Source organism: Bufo bufo, chromosome 1 (assembly GCF_905171765.1).
Source record: "Bufo bufo chromosome 1, aBufBuf1.1, whole genome shotgun sequence".
NCBI lineage: Eukaryota > Metazoa > Chordata > Amphibia > Anura > Bufonidae > Bufo > Bufo bufo.
Genome location: NC_053389.1, coordinates 87,816,463 through 87,842,997, shown reverse-complemented (window position 1 = coordinate 87,842,997; position 26,535 = coordinate 87,816,463). Strand labels below are relative to the sequence as shown.

Here is a 26,535-nt window from a genome sequence, read left to right as displayed (position 1 = left end):
TCATCGAGAGGTTAGGACAAGCCCGGTATTTTTCTGTTTTGGACCTCACGAAAGGGTACTGGCAGGTGCCCTTAACGGAGGCTGCCAAAGAGAAAACTGCCTTCATCACGCCTGAGTGGCTGTATCAATATAACGTCTTACCCTTTGGTCTGCATGGCGCCCCCGCCACTTTTCATGGACATTGTGCTTTGTCCACATCATCAGTACACTTCGGCTTAGGCTACTTTCACACTGCTGTTTCTGGGTCCGCCTGTGAGATCCGTTTCAAGACTCTCACAAGCGGCCCCAAACGGATCAGTTTAGCCCCAATGCATTCTGAATGGATAAGGATCCGTTCAGAATGCATCAGTTTGGCTCCATTCCGCCTCCATTCCGCTCTGGAGGCGGACACCAAACGCTGCCTGGCGATGCGGAGCCAAACGGATCCGTCCTGACTTACAATGTAAGTAAATGGGGACTGATCCGTTTACAGGAACCCAGGATACAGCAGGGGCGAGAGAGTGCATGATGAGGTTATTTACTATTAATGTGAGGCATGTAGAGGTTCAAAATGAATATCACCATGTGTCTCACGTTAATTCTAAGTAAACCCATCATGTATCTCGCACATTACCCCGTGTAGCCCATTATGTGAGAAGGTACTTAATGGGGTCGGTTACTATTAATGTGAGGCACGTGGTTTTATCACTTTGGTCCTTCATGTGGCTCACATTAATTGTAAGTAACCCTATAATGTACCTCACACACTAACTGTTCCAAGTTATGTTTGTTGTGGTTTTCTAACTGATTGTGCAGTGTTATCTAGCTGCTTGATTTTGCCACAAAAAAGCTGTTTCATCCCAAAAAAACAACTACTGAGTTGTTAGATTTAGAATGGTCACACGGTTTTATGAGCAATACAGCAGTTTTCCCGCAAAATCAAGCACCTGAACATGTACAGGAAACCACAACAAACATATCTCATTCATACCATAGCAAAGTATTGTTTTGGTAATGAGAATCATAATACTGCACTTAGTATCAGTATTGCAGTCCAAATTATGGTATTTGTGATGTGACAACCCTAGTACATACAACTCCCATGGCTCACAGTGACTGTCTGTACTATCTATAGAATCCTCAGCATTTTCCTATGGGATCCAGCTTCACACGGCTCTCCTCCTTCTTGGGAGAATCACAAACAGGAGGCAGGGGAGACAGGCTGAAGCTGCATCACATAGGAATACACATAGACCCTGCAGTGTAAGTTAGTGGGCCACAGTTCTATGTCACTGATCTATCACTGGTTGTCCTTAGTGTTATGTGATTCCATCCTCTCCGCAAAACCAGAGGCATGATGGCAAATTTTGGTTGTATTAGAGGAACAATATCCGATGGGAAAATTTAATCAAGATGGCAGACAACCCAACAATTGCACATCAGTTACACCAGGCATGCACAAGAGCCTCTACATTATTCTTTAGTAGTAGCCTATGCAGCGCTATATAGGTAGACATTTGCTGGAGTGCTTCTTTAAGGGACCACTTCCAGCTCCACAGGCTACATAAAGCAAGGTACATATGAATATTATATCACAACTTGCTGATTGTATAGTAAGGAGTAGCAGCATATTCAGAGTATAATGTATAAGGTAGGAGGATGAGGGAACGTTGACTTTGCATGATTATGTTTTGCAGACAATAGGTCTAATTTTAATGTGCTTTCGTGCTGTGGGAGCGCCATGTACTTTCTGCACTGCTGAACTTAGATTTTGTTTCATGCTGCTGCTCAGAATGAGCTTGTGGTTAGATGAAGTATGTGAAGAGTAAGAAAGCTTACAGTATAAACATGCTTTATGCCTCGTTATATTGCATCTTGTAATGGCAGAAGTGGTCTGTTACTGCTGTCCTCCTGCAGTGGTTTACGACATAAAATATATTTATATTGACTCTCCACCCAAATAATAAAACCTTACACATGCCCATACATCATCTGCTCTCATGGTTGTCTTATTTACCATTCCATGTGTTGGAGCAGTGGTTTATGCTCCAGTACTGCTCTTCCTTTGAGAGTTGCAATTGCGGTCATCCATTTTGCAGTTAATAGAGCATTATCTTCTTCTCATCCAATCACCCAGCCTGATACTAGTAAATACAGTGAAAGATCTATCTAATTGAATGCAAGGGAAAAGGTGTGACATTTAAAATTCCAGCCCCTGTTTTGCAGAATCACTTTGGGATATGAACCTGATTGATTGCTTTAGACAGTCCTTCCTCAGTCCTTTGTATCAGGTTTCCTAAATCCTCTGTAAGAGCAGCAGTTTTGTATTGTGTGTCTACTCTCCCTCATCTCTGCCATAGTCTATCACCTGGACCTGGGCCTATATTCTTAAACTTAGGAACATGCACATTGCCAGCAAAGAATGAAAACTCTTGAACCAGTGAGAAAATTAGCTATAGCATATATATATATATATATATATATATATATATATACAGTATTAGGAAATAAAAAATAATAAAAGTTCACTGTAAGGTACAACTATTTATGAATAGATAGCTGCAATACTCATTTACATAAATCTGATCATGAGTGTGGGGAGTCAGATATTTAACCTCTTAAGGACATAGGGCGTACAGGTACGCCCTTGTGCCCTGGTACTTAAGGACACAGGGCGTACATGTACGCCCTGTGTATTTTCGATCACTGCCGTGCGGCTGGCAGTGATCGGAACCCGGTGCCTGCTCAAATCATCGAGCAGGCACCTAGGCTAAATGCGCGGGGGGGTCCCGTGACCCCCCCATGTCGGCGATCGCGGCAAACCGCAGGTCAATTCAGACCTGCGGTTTGCTGCGATTTCTGAAGTTTCTGGTCCCCGCAGTCCCTGACCGCAGGGATCAGAAACTTTATATGCCATAAAAAAAGTTTTATTTACCCCCCCCTGCACCCCCGAATGATTTTTATGGTGGCGGGAGGTGCAGGGGGAGGGTTGCGGGCGGTGTGGGCGGTGCGGGAGGCGGGCGGTGCGGCAGGCGGGATCGCGATCCCCCGCCCGCCTCCCCTTGTATAATCGTTGGTGTCTAGTGGGGATACCAGGGTGCCAGCACATTGCTGGCACCCTGGTATAAACGGCTGACATCTGCGATGCGATGTCAGCCGTTTAACCCTTTCCATACAGCGGTCCGTACGGACCGCTGTATGGAAAAGGTTAACAGCGCAGGGAGCTCCCTCCCTCTCCCATCGGGGGGCTGCTGTGCCTTTGCAGCCCCCCGATGGGGAGGGAGAGAGCCCCCAGAGAGCCCCCCGAGAGATCCCCTCCTTACCCTTCCCCGTCTGCGAAGTTCTGAGCAGTACTGAGCAGACGGGGAAGATTCCCATGGCAACAGGACGCCTCTCAGGCGTCCTGCTGTCCATGGTGCTGAACAGATCTGTGCTGAATGGCATAGATCTGTTCAGTGTAAGTAAAATACAGTACAGAACAATATATATTGTACTGTACTGTATTATTCAGACATCAGACCCACTGGATCTTCAAGAACCAAGTGGGTCTGGGTCAAAAAAAAGTGAATAAAAGTGAAAAAAAAGTAAAAATCAAAAAACACATTTATCACTGATAAAAAATGAAAAAAATAAAATTCCCTACACATGTTTGGTATCGCCGCGTCCGTAACGACCTGATCTATAAAACGGTCATGTTACTTTACCCGAACGGTGAACACCATAAAAATAAAAAATAAAAAACTATGATGAAATTGAAATTTTGCCCACCTTACTTCCCAAAAAAGGTAATAAAAGTGATCAAAAAAGTCGCATGTACGCCAAAATTGTAACAATCAAACCGTCATCTCATCCCGCAAAAATCATACCCTACCCAAGATAATCGCCCAAAAACTGAAAAAACTATGGCTCTTAGACTATGGAAACACTAAAACATGATTTTTTTTGTTTCAAAAATGAAATCATTGTGTAAAACTTACATAAATAAAAAAAAAGTATACATATTAGGTATCGCCGCGTCCGTATCGCCCGGCTCTATAAAAATATCACATGATCTAACCCCTCAGATGACCACCGTAAAAAAATAAAAATAAAAACGGTGTAAAAAAAGCCATTTTTTGTCATCTTACGTCACAAAAAGTGTAATAGCAAGCAATCAAAAAGTCATATGCACCCCAAAATAGATGCCAATCAAACCGTCATCTCATCCCGCAAAAAATGAGACCCTACTTAAGATAATCGCCCAAAAACTGAAAAAACTATGGCTCTTAGACTATGGAGACACTAAAACATTTTTTTGGTTTTAAAAATGAAATCATTGTGTAAAACGTACATAAATAAAAAAAATTGTATACATATTAGGTATCTCCGCGTCCGTGACAACCTGCTCTATAAAATTACCACATGATCTAACCTGTCAGATGAATGTTGTAAATAACAAAAAAAAAACGGTGCCAAAAAAGCTATTTCTTGTTACCTTGCCGCACAAAAAGTGTAATATAGAGCAACCAAAAATCATATGTACCCTAAACTAGTACCAACAAAACTGCCACCCTATCCCGTAGTTTCTAAAATGGGGTCACTTTTTTGGAGTTTCTACTCTAGGGGTGCATCAGGGGGGCTTCAAATGGGACATGGTGTCAAAAAAACCAGTCCAGCAAAATATGCCTTCCAAAAACCATATGGTGTTCCTTTCCTTCTGCGCCCTGCCATGTGCCCGTACAGCTGTTTACGACCACATATGGGGTGTTTCTGTAAACTACAGAATTAGGGCCATAAATAATGAGTTTTGTTTGGCTGTTAACCCTTGCTTTGTAACTGGAAAAAAAATATTAAAATGGAAAATCTGCCAAAAAAGTGAAATTTTGAAATTGTATCTCTATTTTCCATTAAATCTTGTGCAACACCTAAAGGGTTAACAAAGTTTGTAAAATCAGTTTTGAATACCTTGAGGGGTGTAGTTTCTTAGATGGGGTCACTTTTATGGAGTTTATAATCTAGGGGTGCATCAGGGGGGCTTCAAATGGGACATGGTGCCAAAAAAACAGTCCAGCAAAATCAGCCCTCCAAAAACCAAACGGCGCACCTTTCACTCTACGCCCCGCTGTGTGCCCGTACAGTAGTTTACGGCCACATATGGGGTGTTTCTGTAAACAGCAGAGTCAGGGCAATAAAGATACAGTCTTGTTTGGCTGTTAACCCTTGCTTTGTTAGTGGAAAAAATGGGTTAAAATGGAAAATTAGGCAAAAAAATGAAATTCTCAAATTTCATCGCCATTTGCCAATAACTCTTGTGCAACACCTAAAGGGTTAACGACGTATGTAAAATCAGTTTTGAATACCTTGAGGGGTGTAGTTTCTTAGATGGGGTCACTTTTAGGGAGTTTCTTCTCTAGGGGTGCATCAGGGGGCTTCAAATGGGACATGGTGTAAATAAACCAGTCCATAAAAATCAGCCTTCCAAAAACCAAACGGCGCACCTTTCACTCTACGCCCCGCTGTGTGGCCGTACAGTAGTTTACGGCCACATATTGGGTGTTTCTGTAAATGGCAGAGTCAGGGCAATAAAGATACAGTCTTGTTTGGCTGTTAACCCTTGGTTTGTTAGTGGAAAAAATGGGTTAAAATGAAAAATTAGACAAAAAAATGAAATTCTCAAATTTCCTCCCTATTTGCCAATAACTCTTGTGCAACACCTAAAGGGTTAACAACGTATGCAAAATCAGTTTTGAATACCTTGAGGGGTGTAGTTTCTTAGATGGGGTCATTTTTGGGTGGTTTCTATAATGTAAGCCTCGCAAAGTGACTTGAGACCTGAACTGGTCCCTAGAAATTGAGTTTTTGTAAATTTCGGAAAAATTTCAAGATTTGCTTCTAAACTTCTAAGCCTTATAACATCCCCAAAAAATAAAATATCATTCCCAAAACAATTCAAACATGAAGTAGACATATGGGGAATGTAAAGTCATCACAATTTTTGGGGGTATTACTATGTATTACAGAAGTAGAGAAACTGAAACTTTGAAATTTGCTAATTTTTTTCAAATTTTTGTTAAATTAGGTATTTTTTGGTGCAAAAAAAATTTTGTTTTTGACTCCATTTTACCAGTGTCATGAAGTACAATATGTGACGAAAAAACAATCTCAGAACGGCCTGGATAAGTCAAACCGTTTTAAAGTTATCAGCACTTAAAGGGACTCTGGTCAGATTTTCAAAAAATGGCCTGGTCCTAAGGTGTAAAAAGGCTGTGTCCTTAAGGGGTTAAATCAATGTGAAGATTGAGATAAAAATTTGTTAATTTGGGCCGCTCACCCATAAATGATACCAATGTTTAGTGCATTTTTAAGATTTTGTACCAAAAAACAAACAAACTAGCAGTTGCCAAAACTTACTTGCTCTCCTGACATTTTGCTTATAGTGGAAAAGATAATAATCACTATATATTATATCAGAAATCTCATAGAAATTATGCTAAAAAAAACATATTTCCAACAGAAGAGGAGCAATAAATGACGTGCAAACAATAATACCATATGACCACCGTTAGAATATCTGCTGTTAGCAATATAAAACATGCCAAAAACCCATAATCAAAGAATAAACAAAAAAAAAGCTGAATAGATCCAGGTTAAGGAGGTAACATTCATCACAAAAAAATGTTCTGAAACCCTCATAGCAGGAATATCACTATGTGAATGGCTATTCATGCATTTGGGTTTGGATAAACAATTTGGTTCTTTTATTTTTCTGTCAAGTGCACAAATATTAATGGTAATAATTTACTTTTTTTTTTTTTTTAGATGCTCCCAAAATAAAGGGCCCATTGGTCATTTATACCTGGGAGGGAAATCCAGTTAACATTACCTGTGAAGTCCTTGCCTATCCTACTGCAAGAGTGTCCTGGTTGAGGGATGGACAACTCCTGCCCAGTTCCAACTCCTCCAACATCAAGATCTACAGTAGTCCGTTTGCCAGCAGTCTCGAGGTACAAATGCCAAAACATCCATAGCTATTTATTTATTTTTACAGAAAAGCTGAAAGAAAAAGAATATAGATGCCATTACTGCTCCCACAGGACTTGTCGGCCAGCTTACTATAGTCCTGGACTGTCTTAGCCTAGGGTCACATTTGCATTGAAAGCTCTGTGAGATTTTATGGAATCAAAACAACCCCAATATAAGTCAGTTTCATGCACACATTCAACAATGCATTGCGGTTTCCATTGTAAACAGTGTAACACAGCCCTACTACCATATTCTTCAGGTTTCTAAGGATTTCACAGAAAGGAAAATACTGAAAGATTCACTGTTCATTTGAAAGTTTTGGGATAAGTCCAGTTTTAACATTTGTGCTTTGAAAGAATTTATGGTTTCATACATGATGGCATTTCAGTGCTGGGGGTAGTATTACATTTCATCCTTGGTGGGCTTCATCAACTGTGTAGACATATTTTCAAGTGAATGTCCATCATCAACAGATCAACCCTGACTCTGAAAGCGATTTTGGAAACTACAATTGCACTGCAGTCAACAGCGTTGGACAGGAGTCTTCTGAGTTCATTCTCGTACAAGCAGGTGAGTAACCATCTGAGGAATAATCCGAGTTTCATGTAGAGCAGTAAATAGCATCGGAAGAGTCACTCAGGTTTTGCTTTTACTGAAAAGATGAAGTCATGTTAAGAGCTTATTTTATCACCTTTATAGAGAAATTGAAGTACTGTATATCGTCATGTTTTGGCAGAAACCCCCTCATCACCAACAATCGTTAGGGTGGAGTCTTACTCGAGCACTGCTATGGTCGAATTTGAAGAACCAGACTCTACCGGTGGAGTACCCATCCTCAAGTACAAGGCAGAATGGAGACCGACAGGAGCAGAGAAATGGCAAACTTCTAACTTCAGTGCCCGGGATGGTAATTTAAGAGACTATATTTAATTTGTGTTTTCAGGCATGACATTACAAACTAAGTTCACATTTTATTCACCCTTTGTGTTGTAACCTGACAAATGGTCAATTAATTAAATGGAAATCAGTTTGTATATTGTGAACAGTAAAATCATTGCATTGTGAACAGTAAAATCATCTTCATCCTATAAAGCACATTGGACTATTCACCCACTGCTTCCCCACCATGTGTAGGAGACCATTGTTACTTTTCCTTCTACAACATTTTTTATACTGTTTTTCATACCTTTTAGACCCTGCTCTGTTATAGGCTATGGGCACCATTGTAGCAAGTTTTGACAGCATTGGCTGTAATATATATTAAGAAAACATATGCAAGTGTTTTCAATAACATTTTGCTCTGTTTATAGCTCGCCTTTGTCTTTATAGTTTGCAAGTATTCTCCCACATTGCAGGCTGCTCAGTCCAGTTCATGGTGAAATCGATCAGATTCATCTCTGGCTTTTCAGTCTGTAGCCCCTCTCTCTGCTCCCCTCAACCCAAATCTCAGCTGACATCTTTGCAACCAAAGATGTCAACTGTATGAATTCTCAAGAGAGCAGAGATTGGGGCTGCAGATTGAGCCGGTAGAGAGCTTCTCTGATGGATTTCACACTGAACAGGGCTGAGCATCTTGCAATGTTTGAGAGTATATGTGGCCACAGAAGACAGACAAATAAAAATTATTAATAAAAAAACTATTGCAAATATGTTGTTCATCCCATAATAAAGCCAGTACAATAAATAATCACCCAGAGATATCCATAGATAACATTGAAAGCCAAGTTCCACTTGAAACAAGGCACAGACAACTGATAGTAACAATACCACCACCTCAGTTCTCCTATTTCCTCAATAGGAAAAGTTAGACAACCCCTTTATGTCCCGTAATTGTTAAAATAGTATACTACAAGCAACAATTTTTCTTACTGTTCAACCCTATTTATGGTGTTTGTTTGCAGAAAGTACAGAGAGCGCAATCACAATCGGAGGTCTTAGGCCTGAGACGTCATATGTTGTCAAACTGTCAGCTATCAATGGCAAAGGCATTGGAGAGACATCCCCACCTTTTGAGTTTGTGACCCAGCCAGTCCGTAAGTGATTTTAGAGCTTTATAGTATCCTGTGTTTTACAGGTGCTGTTCCTATAGCTGTCCTTTGTGGTGAAATGTATTTACTCCTACTAAATGTATAGATTGGGTTGTTTATTCTATGGATTATGCAGTGATACAAAGCTAATTTAATATCTGATCAGAAAAGCCCCAAATAAGGGGTAAAGGTATATTTTAGATACTATTGGATGTCCTAACTTTAAAGTGGACATAACCTCCCCACTTAGAACTTGAATCGTTTAGATTGGACTCACACCTACAGTTATGCTACAGATTTTTAATCAGTTTGACTGGATATAAAAAGAAGGAAAGGCATAGAGAAAAAAACACTCCTGGCTTTGGACTAAAACTGCATGTGTGAATCCAGCCTAAGATTCTAAAGAAGGATTTGTGTAGATAGTAGAAGTCTCTTTATACTCTTATCCTGGCCCGTCTGAAAGGAATGATTTTTTTTATAGGATGCAAATCAAAATAATTGCTAGAAATGATAATAGAAGTATCGTGAATGTGTTTTTCTATCGGATTATAATGGTTTAGTTGCACAGAAATATTTACCCTCTTCATCCGTTTCCCACTAGTACAACGATTATGGGTTTTAGCAAGGCAATTCTTTATTTAACATTTGTCACATCTTATGCAAACGAATAGAAGCAGTTTTTGTTTCTGTTGAATAATCTGGGGAAGGGATTTTTCTACAATTTGCCATTTTTGTTCATTTTTACATAGATTTTGAGGAAATTCATTGTTTTTGAGTTCAACTAAAATTTTGAGCTTGCGCTTATTTAAGTTCACTCTGGTGCCACTTTTTTTGGCATATACACAATGATGGGTTATCACATAATGTTGATATGGTATTTCATTTTCATTGGGTTCCATTGCATTATGTGTTCACATATTGGCTTTACATTCGTCCTTTCTTTTGTTGTCTCTTTGGCTCCATCTCACTTGCATTCTCTTTTATTTCGAACCATCTCTCTCCTTTCCATCTGTCTGCCACCCTTTGGAATACCACAGATTTTTCACATCCACGTAAGTGCCTCTTTGCAATCTCTCTCTTTCCGTGACATCCATTGCTTCACTGAATCTGGCTCTTCCAGTAGCACACAGGGGTTTAAGAGGACATGAAATGCGTTGGGATGGGGGTACAGTACAGTATATACAGATAGGTGTAGTATTTTGTAAGTAAGCGGTCTTTACTATGGGACAGTATTGCATTTGTAAATCGCTCATAGGTAAACGGGGGTTAAAGAATATTTAGCCCTCAAAAAATATTTATATTTATACATAGATGGAAAAAATCACTTTGGTCCAAGATCATCATGGCATAACATAAAATGAAAGTGTATTTTAAATGGTAGAACTCCCACCCTGCTGCATGTAGACCTGAGACGCAACAGCCTGTATAGATACCTGCCTTTTCTGCTTATGGTGTCAGTGTTAGTAGCTCCTCAGACCAAGAGGAGACTCAAGCAGCATTTAACAACTTTGTCCAACTTGTAGTGGGCCAGGACATATTCTTCATTGGATGCTTTACGTGGTAAATAAGATAACGTAGGACAGGTATTTATTCTACCCATTGTGTTAGTGGCCCATGATGCTCTAGATGGGATGTTTTGCCACACTAATCAAGCTTCAGCAAGGGAACATTCAGTTCTTGAAGGTGACAGATGGCAATTAGGAAAAAAGATCAAGCATAAGGATCTTAGCTACTTCGACTAGGGTCAAATTATGACAATTGGGACAGCACCTTTAAAACAGTAGGTGGGGTTTCCCGTACCCAGAGGCTAGGACCTTCCAAAAGTGATCCACGGAAAGAAAACTAGTTAACCAACAGGATCATGGCCACCGAAAGACTTATTGATGTGCATGGGAAGCAAAAGCAAGGCCATCCGGTTTGATGCCATAGAAGAGCTGTTGTAGCAGAAATTTCTGAAACTGTTAATTCTGGACACTTTCAGAAGTCTGCTGTCAAGTCAACGGCACAAAGCTTTTTTGGAGACACGAAGGGAACCTGCATAATATCACGCAGGTGGCTTTAATGTTACGGCTAATCAGTGTATAACAAATAATTTTATAGTGTGAACATAAAAATAAAGCAGGAGACCGCTAATGACCTGCAGTCCTACAGGGCTGTAACAGGGCAGCGTTCACTGTAGAAATGGCTGGTGTGTAACAGTCTTTGAAGTTTTCCCTTTGATGTGTTAGAAAAGAACAGTCTTCTACTGCCATGGGGATAGTCACTACAGGAGGCTTCTGGCTTAAGGTTCTCTTTGCCATCTCCAAAGCAGAAATGCCATTGATGACAAACAAGAAAGGTGTATATGAATATCCTTCCAGGGCTCTTATAAGTTCTGATCTGTGAAGAATATGGCTACATCCAAACTCCACATAGAGAATAAAAAGCCTCCAACAGAGGACCGAGATTATGATGTCTCCAGTAAACAAGTCAAGATGACTTGAGATGGCCTCGGTTTGAGTCAAATACTTATTTATTTATTTTTTCCTCCAGCTCACGACACACATAAACTGTGCTATATTCACTCATGTAGCACTTTGTCAGCTTTGAATGAGAACTGAAGATTTATAGATAGTGAGCATGCAGTGATAGGTGGGGGCTACTTATAGATACCAGCCCGGAACTCTTTATTTCTTCACTATAAAAATAGAAAGTGTATTTTGCACATATTGTTGAAAAGTTTACCACTGCTTAGTTTCGTGAACATGAGGTTCTTACTTCACATTTTGATCCAAGTCTGAAAACCAACCTGACCCCTCCTGGCTATCTGTGGAAGAGGTCATTAGTATATGCCAACTGTGGACGCCAATGCAACCAACAGGTCTTCATACAGCGACCACAAGAGGTAAAACCCAGCATCCTGACAATGTTATACCATAGCAAAGATGGCCACCAAAGTGCCCTAACTTTTGATGCCAGATTACAGTACAGATGTGTCCTTCCAGGGGTTATGTGAGTTACAGCCTATCAAGGCTTTTGCTATAATGCTGCAAAAATGTAATGAACTTGTATTGTGAGAAATTAAAGTCCTTAACAAGATTTGCAGACGGATAAGGTTGGACACATACAGTATGTATATTACATCTGTAAGTGACTTGGCTGCTAGTATATATTGACCTTTAAATTGACACTAGCAGTGTAATCGCAGATGTATAGCTCTAGCAGAGTCACATAGTTAACTTACTGCCGCATACACGCTAAGTGCTAAACGGCACATTCAGCACTCTTGCACTGGCAGATTAACAGGTCGGTTGTGGCATACTGTTATTAAGGGTACCTCAAATGTTGTCTGATACACAGCCTGTGTCTCCCGAAATCTCATTTGGCAAGAAAACAGACTGGCATCAACATTGGAGGAATGCTGTAAAAAAAACTAAAGAAAAAAACCCCTCCTTTAATTAGAATCTCAGGTCTTCACTGCTAGTGCATCCGGCTCTTGAATACATCCTATGCAGGTACTGCATAGAAAACAGAGCAGCATGCTGCACCACTGGATTATGCCCTATGCAGATGTATCTAAGAATAGTCAGTATTCCATAAGATGTGCAGCACCAACAGTGAAGAAACCATGGAAGTAAATAGCTGTTTTACAGCATTGGTCTAGTTCTGTCCTCAGGGTATCGAATGTTGTGTCCATATAGTGGATCAAACACAAGATCAATGTGGTTGAAGACTCTTGTATTTCCCTAGGAACAGTGCCACCGGCAAGCACAACTGAGCATCCTAGTGAGTAGAGGGTCACGATGGTGGGCTGTTTGCTGTGTGCATGTCAATATAACAGTTCTCCATGATCGCATGTTTTGCTTATTGGAAACATGGGGCATAAGACTTCATAATAGTGAAGGAGAGTTGTAATTTCAATCCACTAAAGCAGAATTAGCCCCATATAGGGTAGAGTCAGATCACTTACCATATACATAGAGGTATTATTTCAAACTAATGGGCCATAATTATAAACATATAAAGTAATGGTGACCTATTGGTTAGCAAGGGTTCACCCACCAGGGTTTTAGTGCAACTGCAACCTTCAAACTTCCCATAGTTGTAGATAAATTGGCAAAGCAGATATTGGCAGCAATGAGCCATCTGCCAAAACGTTTCTCGTCTAAGTTTGTGAGGTGCTCTGTTTTCTTGGTAGACCTTTGTTGACTTTTACTCCCATAGTAACTTTAAAGGGGTTGCCTCATCTTAAGACATTAGTGGCATATTGCTAAGATATGCATCCAATATCAGATATGCATGTTTCCCACCTCTGGGACCCACACATATCTCTAGAACGGGACCCTCGAAGTGAGCAGAGAGCATCCGCTCTTGTTCAGTATGCTCTCAATTCATTTCTATGGGACTTCCGAAAATAGCCACGCTATTTAGGTATTGACTATAGGGTCATACTGCAAGGCCTAGTATGGTTTACCTAGATGATTTTTGTTGCTGTGGTATATGTCTGAATTATCTAACTGCAAGAGCCTAACAAAAGTATAGCAGTATACAAACATAAAAATTATAACAACAACTAAAATATCCTCAGCATGTCTCACCCATTCTGAGTTTTGTATATTACAGTATGTCATGTTAGCCAGGTCTGTTATTCAATGGGTTATTAGAATGTTATGATTTGCTGACTCCATAATGAGCTGTGTGTGGCGTGTTATGCATGAGGTGTTCTGTGCAGCCTTGGTGTGAAGATGAAGAGTGGACAACGGCAGCTTATTGTGATTGATCTTAGCTGCATGAGGTTGAAGAAGTGGTTCCTCATAACTCGAAATCAAATCATATCATTTATTGCCTCTTAAAGCAGGAGACACACAGCATATCAAAACCCAGAAATATATGCTCTTGAGCCTCTTCCCAGTGGTGAAAAGATAAAGCAGTAGTCTTGTGGATAAAAAAAAGTCTAGTTGTACAGAGGTTATGAAATATTGATGCGTAATGTACGATATTTGGTTAAGACAAGCGTGAAGTTTGCACACATACTGAGTACAATATCTCTAACATAGTATAGAAATATATTTCTGTCCTGGAGCACTGTTCTACTAGCGAGTTCTATATACTGTTATCCTCAGAATGTGCACACGGCGCTTATCAAAAAGCCAAGAAGTGGGTGTGGCTATTGGTTCTCAGATGTTCACTTTAAAAATAATACAGAGATAAAGTCAAATCTAAAAAGAGCAGTATGTGGTACATTTCTTTGGATTAAATATTGGAGTCAGCATGTCCCTGATTGACGGAACCATCTCATTTGATTTTATTGAAAACAGTGTAATGCTTAAAGTGGCTCTGTCATCAGGATCAACACTATTAAATCAGACATACTGGCTGGTAGAGCTCACCATGCTGATTAAAACAATACCTTTCTTTTGTCTCTATACTAAACTGCTGCAGAGAAATCTGTGTTTTTATCCATATGCAAATGAGACATTGGAGCACCAAGAGGCGGGGCTAAATTTGTTACTCATTTGTAACACCCCCTGTGCTCTGCACACTCCCCTCTGCCCTTGATTGGAAGGACTAGACATGCTGAGGACAGAGCTGAGTCCTAGTATCTACATATCATGTACTCTATGTACTATAGCTTCACCACACTGAGATCTGCTCAGAAAGCTAATATACATATTAATGCTTTACTTACAGGCACAATATTTGATTAGACACCAGTAATCCGCTTATAAGAGTAAAAAATATAACTCTCTACATGGTAATGCTATAGCTTGGTGGTAAGTGTGTTGTTTTGCATGTAGAAATCCCGGGTTGGAATCCTAGGAGAGACTTTAAGTTTTTTTTTTCTTCCATATTTAAGGCTACTTTCACACTAGCGTTCAGAGCGGGTCTGTCTGATGTCTGCTCAGACGGATCCGCTCCTATAATGCAGACGTTTGTATCCGTTCAGAACGGATCCGTCTGCATTATAACTTAGAAAAAATTCTAAGTGTGAAAGTAGCCTGAACGGAATCATTGAGCAGGCACCTCGGCTAAATGCGTGGGGGGGTCGCGTGACCCCCCCATGTCGGCGATCGCCGCAAACCGCAGGCCAAATCAGACCTGCGGTTTGCGGCTTTTCTAAGTTGCGGCGGTGGTGCCATCGGGTCCCCATGGGGCTGTGGGGGGGGGGCCCGATGGCATGGAAGGCAGCACGATGTCTAAGGAAGGCATCGCGCTGCCTTCCGGTGACGAGCCTGTGAGATCCAGCCCCCTGGATCTCACAGGCCGGAAGCTGTATGAGTAATACACACAGTATTACTCATACAGCCAATGCATTCCAATACAGAAGTATTGGAATGCATTGTAAAGGATTAGACCCCACGTCCCAAAGTGGGACAAAAAATAAAGTGAAAAACTTCATTTTCCCCCCCAAAAAATGTAAGTTTCAAGTAAAAATAAACAAAAACTTCATTTTCCCCAAATAAAGTTAAAAAAAATTGTTAAAAAATAGGGGGGGGGGGGAAGTATACATATTAGGTATCGCCGCGTCCGTATCGACCGGCTCTATAAACATATCACATGACCTAACCCCTCAGATGAACACCATAAAAAAATAAAAACTGTGCTAAATAAACAATTTTTTTGTCCCCTTACATCACAAAAAGTACAACAGCAAGCGATCAAAAAGGCGTTTGCCCACCAAAATAGTACTAGTCTAACCGTCACCTCATCCCGCAAAAAATGAGCCCCTACCTGAGACAATCACCCAAATAATAAAAAAACTATGGCTCAGAATATGGAGACACTAAAACATCATTTTTGTGTAAAGCTTACATAAAAAAAAAAAAAAGTATACATATTTGGTATTGCCGCGTTCGCATTGACCGGCTCTATAAAAATATCACATGACCTAACCCCTCAGATGAACACTATAAAAAATAAAAACTGTGCTAAATAAACCATTTATTTGTCACCTTACATCACAAAAAGTGTAATAGCAAGCGATCAAAAAGTCACACGCACCCCAAAATAGTGCTAATAAGACCGTCATCTCATCCCGCAAAAATCATACCCTACCCAAGGTAATCGCCCAAAAACTGAAAAAATTATGGCTCTCAGACTATGGAAACACTACAACATGATTTTTTTGTTTCAAAAAAGAAATCATTGTGTAAAACTTACATAAATAAAAAGAAAGTATACATATTAGGTATCGCCGCATCCGTGACAACCTGGTCTATAAAAATATCACATGATCTAACCTGTCAGATGAATGTTGTAAATAAAAAAATAAAAAAACGGTGCCAAAACAGCTCTTTCTTGTTACCTTGCCTCACAAAAAGTGTAATATAGAGCAACCAAAAATTATATGTACCCTAAACTAGTACCGACAAAACTGCCACCCTATCCCGTAGTTTCTAAAATGGTGTCACTTTTTTGGAGTTTCTACTCTAGGGGTGCATCAGGGGGGCTTCAAATAGGACATGGTGTCAAAAAAAACTGTCCAGCAAAATCTGCCTTCCAAAAACCGTATGGCATTCCTTTCCTTCTGCGCCCGTACAGCAGTTTACAACCACATATGGGGTGTTTCTGTAAACTACAGAATCAGGGCCATAAAAATTGAGTTTTGTTTGGCTGTTAACCCTTGCTTTGTTACTGGGAAAAATGGATTAAAATGGAAAATTTGCCCAAAAATTTAAATTCTGAAATTTCATCTCCATTTGCCAATAACTCTTGTGGAACACCTAAAGTGTTAACGATGTTTGTAAAATCTGTTTTGAATACCTTGAGGGGTGTAGTTTCTTAGATGGGGTAACTTTTATGGAGTTTCTACTCTAGGGGTGCATCAGGGGGGCTTCAAATGGGACATGGTGTCAAAAAAAAACAGTCCAGCAAAATCTGCCTTCCAAAAACCGTATGGCATTCCTTTCCTTCTGCGCCCGTACAGCAGTTTACAACCACATATGGGGTGTTTCTGTAAACTACAGAATCAGGGCCATAAATATTGAGTTTTGTTTGGCTGTTAACCCTTGCTTTGTTACTGGGAAAAATGGATTAAAATGGAAAATTTGCCCAAAAATTTTAATTCTGAAATTTCATCTCCATTTGCCAATAACTCTTGTGGAACACCTAAAGTGTTAACGATGTTTGTAAAATCTGTTTTGAATACCTTGAGGGGTGTAGTTTCTTAGATGGGGTAACTTTAATGGAGTTTCTACTCTAGGGGTACATCAGGGGGGCTTCAAATGGGACATGGTGTCAAAAAAAACAGTCCAGCAAAACCTGCCTTCCAAAAACCGTATGGCATTCCTTTCCTTCTGCGCCCTGCCGTGTGCCCGTACAGCGGTTTACGACCACATATGGGGTGTTTCTGTAAACTACAGAATCAGGGCTATAAATATTGAGTTTGGTTTGGCTGTTAACCCTTGCTTTGTAACTGGAAAAAAATTATTCAAATTTAAAATCTGCCAAAAAAGTTAAATTTTGAAATTGTATCTCTATTTTCCATTAATTCTTGTGGAACACCTAAGGCTACTTTCACACTAGCGTTCAGAGAGGATCCGTCTGGTGTCTGCACAGACGGATCCTCTCCTATAATGCAGACGTTTGGATCCGTTCAGAACGGATCCGTCTGCATTATAGTTTAGAAAAAATTCTAAGTGTGAAAGTTGTTCAGACTTTACATTGAAAATCAATGGGGGACGGATCCGTTTGAAAATTGAGCCATATTGTGTCAACTTCAAACGGATCCGTCCCCATTGACTTACATGTCTGGACGGATCGTTTGCCTCCGCACGGCAGCGTTCGGGTGTCCGCCTGATGAACACTGCCAGACTGATGCATTCTGAGCGGATCCGCATCCACTCAGAATGCATTGGGGCAGTACGGATGCGTTCGGGGCCGCTTGTTAGAGCCTTCAAACGGAGCTTTATAGAATGGGGTCATTTTTGGGTGGTTTCTATTATGTAAGCCTCACAAAGTGACTTCAGACCTGAAATGGTCCCTAAAAATTGGGCTTTTGAAAATTTCTGAAAAATTTCAAGATTTGCTTCTAAAGTTCTAAGCCTTGTAACATCCCCAAAAAATTTAATATCATTCCCAAAATGATCCAAACATGAAGTAGACATATGGGGAATGTAAAGTAATAACTATTTTTGGAGGTATTACTATGTATTATAGAAGTAGAGAAATTGAAACTTGGAAATTTGCAATTTTTAAAAAAATTTGAGTAAATTTGGTATTTTTTTTGTAAATAAAAATGATTTTTTTTTTACTTCATTTTACCAGTGTCATGAAGTACAATATGTGACGAAAAAACAATCTCAGAATGGCCTGCATAAGTCAAAGCGTTTTAAAGTTATCAGCACTTAAAGTGACACTGGTCAGATTTGCAAAAAATGGCCAAGTCCTTAAAGGGTTTCTACCACCAGAAATACTGTTATGTAGCTGACTGACATTAGCGATGCGCTAATGTCAGCACTACATAACAGTATGTTTCTAACATTAGTCCCTGCAGCCGATTTTTGTTAAAAAAGCACTTTTATTATATGCTAATGAGCCTCTAGGTGCTATGTGGGCGTAAAATCAGCACCTAGAGGCTCCATCCACTCACGCTTTATCCCGCCCAGGTCCAGTGTTCTGCCCGCCCAGCTCCTCTTGATTGATGGCACTGTTCCCTGCATCGTTGGCGAAATCCCGCGCCTGCGCCATTCACTTCTGTCTTCGGCGCAGGCGCATTGAGTGAAGGCCGCTCTTCTGATGCCAGCTTCCTAACTGTGACGTAGTCGACGCAGGCGCAGTGAGGAATCCGGCACCAGGATCGCATCATTCACTCACTGCGCCTGGGCCGAAGACAGAAGTGAACGGCGCAGGCGCGGGATTTCGCCAACGATGCAGGGAACAGTGGCATCGCTAATGTCAGTCAGCTACATAACAGTATTTCTGGTGGTAGAAACCCTTTAAGGTGAAATAGGGCTGAGTCCTTAAGGGGTTAATGAACTCCAGTATGGAACAGGAAGCGTGTCCAACCATACAAAGTAATTATACTGTGTATATATATATATACACTCACCTAAAGAATTATTAGGAACACTATACTAATACGGTTTTGGACCCCCTTTTGCCTTCAGAACTGCCTTAATTCTACGTGGCATTGATTCAACAAGGTGCTGATAGCATTCTTTAGAAATGTTGGCCCATATTGATAGGATAGCATCTTGCAGTTGATGGAGATTTGAGGGATGCACATCCAGGGCACGAAGCTCCCGTTCCACCACATCCCAAAGATGCTCTAGTGGGTTGAGATCTGGTGACTGTGGGGGCCATTTTAGTACAGTGAACTCATTGTCATGTTCAAGAAACCAATTTGAAATGATTCGAGCTTTGTGACATGGTGCATTATCCTGCTGGAAGTAGCCATCAGAGGATGGATACATGTTCTCATTCTGTTTACGCCAAATTCGGACTCTACCATTTGAATGTCTCAACAGAAATCGAGACTCATCAGACCAGGCAACATTTTTCCAGTCTTCAACAGTCCAATTTTGGTGAGCTTGTGCAAATTGTAGCCTCTTTTTCCTATTTGTAGTGGAGATGAGTGGTACCCGTTGGGGTCTTCTGCTGTTGTAGCCCATCCGCCTCAAGGTTGTGCGTGTTGTGGCTTCACAAATGCTTTGCTGCATACCTCGGTTGTAACGAGTGGTTATTTTAGTCAACCTTGCTCTTCTATCAGCTTGAATCAGTCGGCCCATTCTCCTCTGACCTCTAGCATCCACAAGGCATTTTTGCCCACAGGACTGCCGCATACTGGATGTTTTTCCCTTTTCACACCATTCTTTGTAAACCCTAGAAATGGTTGTGCGTGAAAATCCCAGTAACTGAGCAGATTGTGAAATACTCCGACCGGCCCGTCTGGCACCAACAACCATGCCACGCTCAAAATTGCTTAAATCACCTTTCTTTCCCATTCTGACATTCAGTTTGGAGTTCAGGAGATTGTCTTGACCAGGACCACACCCCTAAATGCATTAAAGCAACTGCCATGTGATTGGTTGACTAGATACAGTAATTGCATTAATGAGAAATAGAACAGGTGTTCCTAATAATTCTTTAGGTGAGTGTGTGTGTATATATATATATATATATATAAACATATAACTTTACTATGAAAAAAAAAAGGCTTGAATAGTTCTTATACTCTGTAAGCGTGTAGTTGAAGCTCCTACTAGCATTAAGGCATATAGACTGAAGGAAGATCCTCAGCCCATGAGTCATAAGAGCACCTGTCTAGAGGTTATTTGCTGTTTTATATAGCGTTTGATCTCATTGAATGTTCAGGTAGAAAGCCATGTGCCTAGTGGACATCATGCTGTCGGTCAGTTCACGTTCAGATGTTGAAAGGACTATTGAAGGATGTTACCTGGAGCACTCACATGTTCTGACACCAATAATGATATTTGGAGGTTTCGGAGATATTATCTAGTTAAATCATATTTAGTCAAAGCAGCTAGATCTTATGGATTAATAGAAACTTTGAGTCTAGATGTATGGAGGCTTATGTACTGAATGTAAGACATACTTGACCGATAAGAATGCTCTACTCATGGGTGTTTTTAGGGGTGACTATTTCAGGGCAGTGTCCATAGATCATGACATGGATTGTTTTCTTTCATTTCTACATCTCATTTCACTGTCCTGGCATCTTCAAACATCAGCTCTTTTTATCACACCATTGATGAGTACAGCAGGGAATTTCACATTGTCTTGGGCCCAATTTTTTTTGGGGGGGGGATTAACACGTTTCAGTCCCTTAAGCAACATGTGCTGGTGTGGCTAAACGATTTTCTTTTAACTTTCTCTTACATGATTTTATTCTAGTTTACATGGATCTTAGCCAAATAAATCGAGATCAACCAGAAAGCTGCATTTCCACCTTAAGTGCCTGTTTTTTTTATTGATGTAAGATACACATTTACAAGCCAGACATTTCATGCAATTTGGGAGCAACAGTTTGTGCAACTATTACTGGTTCAAAGAGCTTACAATTAAAGCAACCATTTCTTCTACAGGTTTCATCTTTTTCCTCAAGGCTAATCACTAATGTTAACAAATTTCCCCTTTCAACGTGTTTTATCTTTTAGGTCTTTTGCCAGCAGAAATTATCTGGTCTTACTGTTATTGTAATTAATGCAATAATTCATTTTTTTTCCTGCCAAATGTTCCAAAAATGAGCCGCTTACCATTTCCAGCAGTAATTTTGTTTTATATGTTTCCAGCTTTTTGTCACCTAATGTTTTATGTTACCTTCCCTTTATTTAGCCCTTAAATGTTTCTCCCCTTCTCTCATCGTTTACGTTCTTTTTATATTTTTCATGTGACCTCCCTCCACTTTCCTTTCAACCAATCATGTGCGTGCTATCATGTGAATTGTCATGTGACTTGCATGGTGCTGCTGATGTCCTCCTCGCTGGTGAACAGAAGGTAAAATTATTTGTTCTGGTTGCTTTTGCGGCATAGTCGGGAGAACTTTTCTTTCTAGGAGAAAAGATGAGATTCTCTAGGTTTTCTAGGCTCCTTCCCATGCTAAGCATAGGTAGAACATATAGATTTTAGCTCAGATGTAAACTTACTGCTTAATTTTATAGAAGGGTGAGGGGGCAATATTTGGCATATGATAAGCAGCAGACAATTTAGTGTGGAGTGGCTAAGGTAACAAAACAATAGATTCTCACACCAGAATTTGTTGGATATTTTTGCTTGTTGTTATTGTAACTTTCCAACCAGCCAACGAAAATCCCATGTGAAGCAATGCAAGTGATCGGTTCACTATTGTTTGCTATGATCAGTATAATGCCTACAAGTAAAATATTAAGATTCTAGAAAAATATTGTGCACAGACATTTCGAGTAATTACAGAAATATATATTAAAACACTCATTTGTGAAGATGCAAGTCTGTGTATTCATGTCTCTACTGGGATATGCAGATACAAAGGGCTGATACAGCGTAATGTGCTTTCAGACAATTACCCCAATGCATTATTTTTGCATTGAATGCTGCAATGCGATACATACTGATTGGTAGTCACAAAAAACAAGGTGATTGCAGTTCTATATGTATAGCAAAAAAGTGCAGCACATTGTAGATTATTTATGAATATGTCCTACCGTATCTTCTGTTACAAGGGACAGTTTTGCATTTAGTCACAACTGCTGAACTCCTCACAACCATTATAAGGAATCTTATTTTCAGTTTCATATATGACAGACTCATATCATTAGACAAAAAACTAGGGGGTTGCTTGGACCCCATCATTGTTCCTAAAATAATTTAAAATGTTTGATTCTTAAGCAAAACATGATTAGGTCCTGTTGAGGTCCAGTTTAGTAATTAACACATTGCACAGCCAGTTTAATTTCCCCCTTTAGGTGCATCCTTAATTCCAATGATAATTCAGTGCTACTAACATGTACATGTCAAATGATCCTCCCCATGACGCAGAGACATTGAGAGAACAAAGAAACCACCTGCTCTGTTTGATTTGTCTCCACCTTTGCAGTTAGCTGAGTTATAATAGTTCAGTGCCCTCAGACTTGGACCCCATACAGTGGTACACCAACCTGTACTAGCACTTGAATGAGTATTTCTTTGCCCAGGCCTGCAGTAATCATAGTTTCTCCAATGTTCTACAACTGAAAGTTATTCTCCAAATATTTGATAGAAATTTGGTCAGAAGAACATCAACTTCTCTAAGATTCTAACTCCTAATATGAAAAGGCATAGATGCTGAGCATGCAGATGCTCCCTGAAATATCAGCTCATTACTGTTAAAAAACAATCTAAATACTTGAAGTTTATCTCACATTGAAACAATAGCAACATTATAAGTCTGAATATCCAGAACAGCCTAAGTGCTTATTTATCTAATACTTGTAGCAAGCATGAGCTTAAAGTGACCACAGTTCCCGGTAGTGGAAACAAAGGGTTGTAAGATGACTACTGCCAGTCCTTATCAGAATGTAAGTAGAAGTGTTGCCTACAGCTAAAGTTATATTGATCTGGAAGCTTGGTTATTATTAGTTGTGTGTTTGCTTCTAAATGGAGAAGTTACCTTGCTGCTTGACCATTACATCGCTGTCAATTATTTAAAAAGCCGCATCTTTCCTTTTTTAAATAGAAACAATTCATCTTGAGATGACTTTAATTGGCATGCCTTCATTCATCTTGCACAAAAAAGTGATTGTCTGTCTCTGGGCTTCCAAGGGTCCTTTGGCTACAAGTGTGGTATAAAAGAGCTAGCTTGCAATTTAACATAGGTACTGCTTGAACTGAATACATTTCATACTAAGTAGAGAAAAAGAATATAGAAGAATAGGCTAGGAATACTGTGCTCTGTATTAAAGTTGCACAGAGGCGCAGATTGACAGCTTATTTGACTGTAGGAAACACTGAACTGGAATAATGAAAGTCATGTTGTTTGGTTCCTTTATTCCTAATGCATGATGCATGAAGTTGCATGTCTCCTGCCTATCAATGCTAATCGGTGCTTGTCTGTAAAACCCGGTTGCATGTTTTGACACCATTTATTTCCAGTCAAAGATATGATCTCCAGAATTTCACAACAGCCTGTCAAATCCATCTCCTTCATTTAACCATGTCTTCTGTAATGATTTTCTTTCCTCAGTGACTATGCCAGATGTATTTTCAAGTGACTAATCTTCCACTCTCTCCTCACTAATCCTCTTTTCTTATTAGCTGCATTCATCACTAACCCCTGCATTTTTAGTTTGCTATTTCTGTTTGCAGATCAGTCATTTATTTCTTTGATTTTGTGTTTTGTTTTGTTTTATACTTTATTTGTTTCTTACAATTGGCAGGTCCCGTTCACTGAGTAACCTTCCTATAAAGGGCAGTGTAATTCTTCTTTTTTTTTTTTTTTTTCCGTAATAAAAATTCCACTCTTCTTCAGTCCTCGGGAATGGAACACTAAAGTACCTCTGCGACCACTTATGAAACTGGAGTTTATAAGAATTATGGGCTTAATCCTCAGAGAAACAGTGGATTATCCGCTAAGGCTCTTATCAATATTTAAGGGCCATTTAGCTGCTTTTGTGCTTTAGAATGTAAACACTTCAAAAGAGTAACATTTATAAGAATCTATTAATCTATTATTATTCATTTGCAAATGAAGATAGATCCAAAATTATCAAAGAAGTAGAGTTTAAGACTCCGTTGAATATTGGAGCTATCTTGGTGTTGACATTTTAGAAAAGAGGAATCTCAAAATTTTAGTGCACGAGATATTAGTATAAATCATTTTATTCAGTACTATTATTTTAAGAATCCAAAGCATGGATGGAGAATATGACAGACAATTGATATAGACAATGACAAATACTGAGTAGATGCAATGACTGATACACTGAAAGTGGTTGTTTACCTTTTGGGGTATTTGAGCAGACCTCCTTCTGCTGGCCAGACTTGCAAAGAGAAGCATTCTTACCTATTCCCTGCTTCTGGGTCCCGGCTCCATCGCTCCCCGGCCACCACTGCCTTGCTCAGGTCCCCCGTTGTCAACATTCTCTTTGGCAGTGACTTGAGCCCCTTACATCCTGTCAATTGTTCATGTAATGCAAGGGGGCAGGTCTCTGCTGCAGCCAGTTATTGCCTGCAGTGGCATCAAAGCAGATGTTGACATTGAGCAAGGCAGTGTTGGCAAAGGAGCCGGGACCCAAATACAGCAAAATGGCAAGTATGCCTCCCTTTGCAGATCTGGCCAGAATGGAAGTTTGCCCAAATACCCCCAAAAGGTGAACAACCCTTTTAAAGGATTTGAGTACCTTTTCTCTTGGGAAAAAATATTTTTGGTGTGCATCTATGTAACTATATAATTGAATGATTTTGTATTATTTTTCTTCTTTAATTTTCATGACCTGCTCTGTCTGGCATGTCTGCTTATGATGCTTCAAGTTCAGAGCTTAGTGGTTTTTCCCTGTGAAGCCACACTCTCTCCTTTCCTCTCTCAATATCATGGCCTGTTTGCTTGTGTCTGTTCTTCTGTCTCACACTGGCATCACTTTGCAAGCTGTGATATTTTTTTTAAATAAAATGTACATATCAAGTCTCTTCAGGGATATATTGTACACCCAGATGTATACCTATATAGATGCCTATACAGGAGTATACCTATATAGATGCCTATACAGGAGTAATTCAGCAAGTAACAGGGAGGGTGTACTTTTAATCTATAACCATGGCACACCGGCTGCATCAACTTTCTACTCGTACGTCTGCCTCAGAGCTGAATATTTAGGACAGTAGGACATTTTTATTACATTTCATTTATTCCTATTGATAAAGAAGACATTTCTTACAAAGGAGAGATATAACTCTAAGCTTCTTTCACACTGGTGGAAGTCCGGCCCCATTCACTATAATGGGTATGGCCCGGAGATGCAGCCGCATGGCAAACCTGCCGCGAAGCGGCCGGACAAAAAACGTTGGAACAGCCTGCCGGACAATCCGAACACCAGTGTGAAAGAAGCCTAAGTTACTTACATGCTAGATGTTGCAAAAAATATCTAAAAATGACCAAAAAAAATCTAAATAAATGCATAAACTCATGCACTCATTCAGTTCAGTAATAATGCACAGAGCTGTCCTCTGGGCTAATACACCTACAATCCCAACTCCAAAAATGTTGGGACATTGTAAACTCTAAATAAATCTGAATAAAAACAGAATGTAATGATTTGCAAATTTCATAGACCCATATTTTATTCACAATGGATCATAGAAACCATCAGACATTGAAAGTGAGACATTTTACCTTTACCATTTCATGAAAAAAATGGACTCATTTAGAGCTTGATGGCAGCAACGCATCTAAAGAAAAAGCTGAGACAGAACTATGTATGCATTCTGTAGGAGACCAATTGCTGGAGTTTTGAGAGAGGAATGTTTTCCCATTCTTGTCTGATGTAGGATTCTGTCTGCTCAACAGTCCCTGGTCCTCTTTGCTGGATTTTCATGATGCTCCAAATGTTTTCTGTTGGTGAAAGGTCTGGACCACAGGCAGCCAGTTCAGCACCTGGACTCTGCTTCTGAGAAGCCATGCTGTTGTGATGGATGCAGTATGTGGTTTAGCATTGTTTTGCTGAATTACGCAAGGCCTTCCCTGAAAGATACATTGTCTTGATGGGAGCATATGTTCTGAAATTTTTATGTCCTGTTCAGCATTGATAGTTCCTTTCAAGATGTGTAACACCACGTTTATGCATAGCCAGATACCACTGTGGACCGCCAGATCCCCATTGACTATAATGGGCTCCGGCCATTTTCTGGCATATATGCCTGCTTTCGCCCGGACAAAAAAATGCTGCATGTGGTATTTTTTGTTTGGCCAAAAGCCGGCATGTATGCCAGATATAGTGATCAGAAGAGAGTACTAGAGTTCACAACGCAGATGTGAACCCTTCTTAATGCAACCCTATACCATCAGAGATGCAGACTTTCGAACTGTGTGCTGATAACAAGCTGGATGGTCCCTGGTCCCTCTCCTTTTGAGTCT

General features: G+C 40.0%; 1 protein-coding gene across 5 annotated transcripts in view; it reads left to right on the top strand.

The window, feature by feature from the left end:
* NCAM1 (neural cell adhesion molecule 1) overlaps window positions 1–26,535 on the top strand; it is a 393,444-nt gene that overhangs the window by 318,038 nt on the left and 48,871 nt on the right. For 3 of the 5 annotated variants that reach the window (XM_040426883.1, XM_040426916.1, XM_040426911.1), the window contains exons 10-16: window positions 6,778–6,962; window positions 7,455–7,551; window positions 7,718–7,888; window positions 8,883–9,014; window positions 10,046–10,060; window positions 12,738–12,773; window positions 21,444–21,446. In XM_040426883.1, coding sequence (XP_040282817.1) covers window positions 6,778–6,962; window positions 7,455–7,551; window positions 7,718–7,888; window positions 8,883–9,014; window positions 10,046–10,060; window positions 12,738–12,773; window positions 21,444–21,446 — 639 coding nt within the window. The remainder of the gene's footprint in view (window positions 1–6,777; window positions 6,963–7,454; window positions 7,552–7,717; window positions 7,889–8,882; window positions 9,015–10,045; window positions 10,061–12,737; window positions 12,774–21,443; window positions 21,447–26,535) is intronic. The other 2 variants (XM_040426892.1, XM_040426902.1) reach the window with 2 other exon arrangements.